At 67.4% G+C, this 2,440-nt stretch overlaps 1 protein-coding gene across 1 annotated transcript in view; it reads right to left on the bottom strand.

The window, feature by feature from the left end:
• Positions 1–9: 9 nt before the first annotated feature.
• ESPNL (espin like) overlaps positions 10–2,440 on the bottom strand; it is a gene marked incomplete at its 3' end in the record, with an annotated part of 19,549 nt that continues 17,118 nt past the window's right edge. The window contains exons 6-8 of the mRNA XM_011385257.1: positions 2,321–2,432; positions 1,240–1,352; positions 10–180 (exon numbers count right to left, since the gene is read on the bottom strand). Of these exons, the coding sequence (XP_011383559.1) occupies positions 10–180; positions 1,240–1,352; positions 2,321–2,432 (396 nt within the window). The remainder of the gene's footprint in view (positions 181–1,239; positions 1,353–2,320; positions 2,433–2,440) is intronic.

Raw genomic sequence — 2,440 nt, forward strand, 5'->3', positions numbered from 1 at the left:
CGGGTCTGCGCCCAGGCGAGCCTGCAGCTTCCGCACCATCACCTGACGCTTCCACTCGGGGATGAGTTGGCCGCGATCGTCCTGCGTGGGCACCAGTCCGTCCAGGTCACCCGAGGGCAGCCCGTCCAGCTGCAGCACAGCCAGGCCATCCCGAGTGTCCTCCACCGCCATCTCCGCCCCCTGTGCGGAGACGGGCAAGTCACTAGGGACCCCAAGGGGACCCCACCCTGGAGAGGGGTGGAGGGCCACCCAGGCCAGCACAGCCCAGAGAGGAGGGGTGGTGGGGGCCATTCACGGAGGGTGGTAAGTGAGCTTTCCCAGGGCGAGGGCCCACGGCGTCCCCTGTGGGACCCAGGTATGTGGGGGGGACTGCTGCCTGAGGGGCAATCAGAGATTGCCCCCCCCCACTTTGGGACTGCAGGACTTGTCAGAGCCTTTGAAGTGCCATGAGCACTAACTCCCGGAGAGAGGCCACACCATGGGTATTTCCCACACTTGCACAGACTGTCTCAGCAGCTGACTGTCCCCGGGCACTTGTTCAAGGGAAGGTGGGCTGGGTCTGCAAGGGCCTCATGCCCGGAAAGGAGAGAGGAAGCATGACTTCCCCGGTCCTCGGCTGCCTGGGAGCCCCAAGGAGGGGAGTGTGGGGCGCCAGGCCCCGCCCCCATGGGCCTTTGCTTCTCTGTAGGATAGGGGTCCCCAAACTCTGTGGCACCAGGGACCGGTGCTCCTGTGAGCATCTAGCCTGAGGATCTGAGGCAGAGCTGAGGTGGTGATGCCGGCGCCGGGAGCGGCTGCAGATACAGACGAAGCTTCACTCGCTCACCTGCAACTCACCTCCTGCTGTGCGGCCTGGTTCCTGACAGGCCACGGACCGGTACCGGTACTGGGGGTCGGAGGCCCCTTCTGCATGGAGGAGCAGCCTCCCAGGAGGGGCATGAGCATCCTGAGTTCAGAGGTCAGGAAGAGGGGCGTGGGACTCCCTAGCATCAGAGGTTCCCAATGCTGCGGTGACAAGCTGCCTGTGGCCCCGAAATCCCCATCTCCTCAGAACCCAGGGGCGTCCTGCACAGCCAGCCTGTCACGCCAGGCACCGGCCTGACTTCCACCTGCAAGGGAGACCCTGGCGCCCCAGAAGTGACCTGGTCTGGGCCCACACAGGACAACGCAGCGCGAGGGTGGCTGGGCTCCGAGGGTCGGCCGGGTGGCCCTGACAGGGACTGGAGAGCGCGGACGCACCGTGAGGACGGCCGTGGCACTGGCGGTGGCCCCTGGGGGTATCGCGTGGGTCATCCGCTCCATCGGAAGCGGCGGGTCAGGCGGGTCAGGCCAGGCCGGGCTGAGAGATGCTGCTGCTGGGCGGAAGCCAGAGCTGGAATCAGAGGGGTTTCCGGAAGGGCAGGGGTCTGGGGAGTAGAAGCCCCTGGACCTGGGACAACCGGCCTTCCTACAGGACCCCTGGACTTGGAGCCAGAGACCCGAGGAGCCCCTACAACATGTCCCAGGGCCCGGGTAAACACATTCGTCCCCAGGGCATCCACAGGTGCCGGCCGTTGGAGCGTCCGCACTGCACGCCCTCGCTCCGTCCACGGCCGCTCCCTGCGCCCCCTCCCCACCCCCCGACTGCCCGGCAGGAGCTGGGAAGGGCATCAGGTTCGGCGGTCTGGGGGCCCGGTGCAGCCCATCAGACCACAAAGCCTGTCCCCACTGCAGACACACACACCAGGGCCACACCCGAGTGAGAAAGGTGCCGTGCACCCCACCCGGACACCCGCCGTCCTGTGTGAACTGGCGGGTGCCCTCGTGACCCTGGGGCCCACAAGCAGTGTTGGTGCTGCTCCATTCCACTGTGATAAATGCTGGTCACGGTCCCCGAGCGGGTGGCGACCTGCGGTTTGAGGACCACGCCCCTGCCCCCCACTAGCCCACAGACACTCGACCTGCTGGAGCCTCAGTGACAGGCCCAGGGACCCGACTTCCACCTGCCTCTGGACAAGCCCAGGCCCAGAGCAGGGGTGAGGCCGCCTGACCTCACACGGGCGGGAGGGCCAGGCCCCAGGGGCTCGGGGGACCCGAGGGCTGGGCAGGAGGCCGTGCAGTGCACTGTGGAAAATGGCCTCACACTAAAGCAACAAAGACGACGAAGGAAGCGTGGAAGAGGCAGGGGCTGGGCGATGGGAAGGGGGACCCCACCCGCCCGTGCGTCCTGAGTGTGTGGCTGTGGGGAGGCCGCTCCCCCCCATTCCCCTCCCCCAAAGGACCGTGGGGGCGAGGCCAGCAGCACCTAGTCCTGGCACCCGTGGTCCAGGCGTGTACTCACAGGCAGGGCTCCCGACACTGGAGCCCCCTCTTCCATCCTCTGGGGAGCACCTTGCGGCCCACAGTGGAGGAGGGGGGAACGGCGGGGGCGGGGGCGTCATCAGGAGCGGCACCTGTGGGG

Source organism: Pteropus vampyrus, unplaced genomic scaffold (genome assembly GCF_000151845.1).
Source record: "Pteropus vampyrus isolate Shadow unplaced genomic scaffold, Pvam_2.0 Scaffold678, whole genome shotgun sequence".
NCBI lineage: Eukaryota > Metazoa > Chordata > Mammalia > Chiroptera > Pteropodidae > Pteropus > Pteropus vampyrus.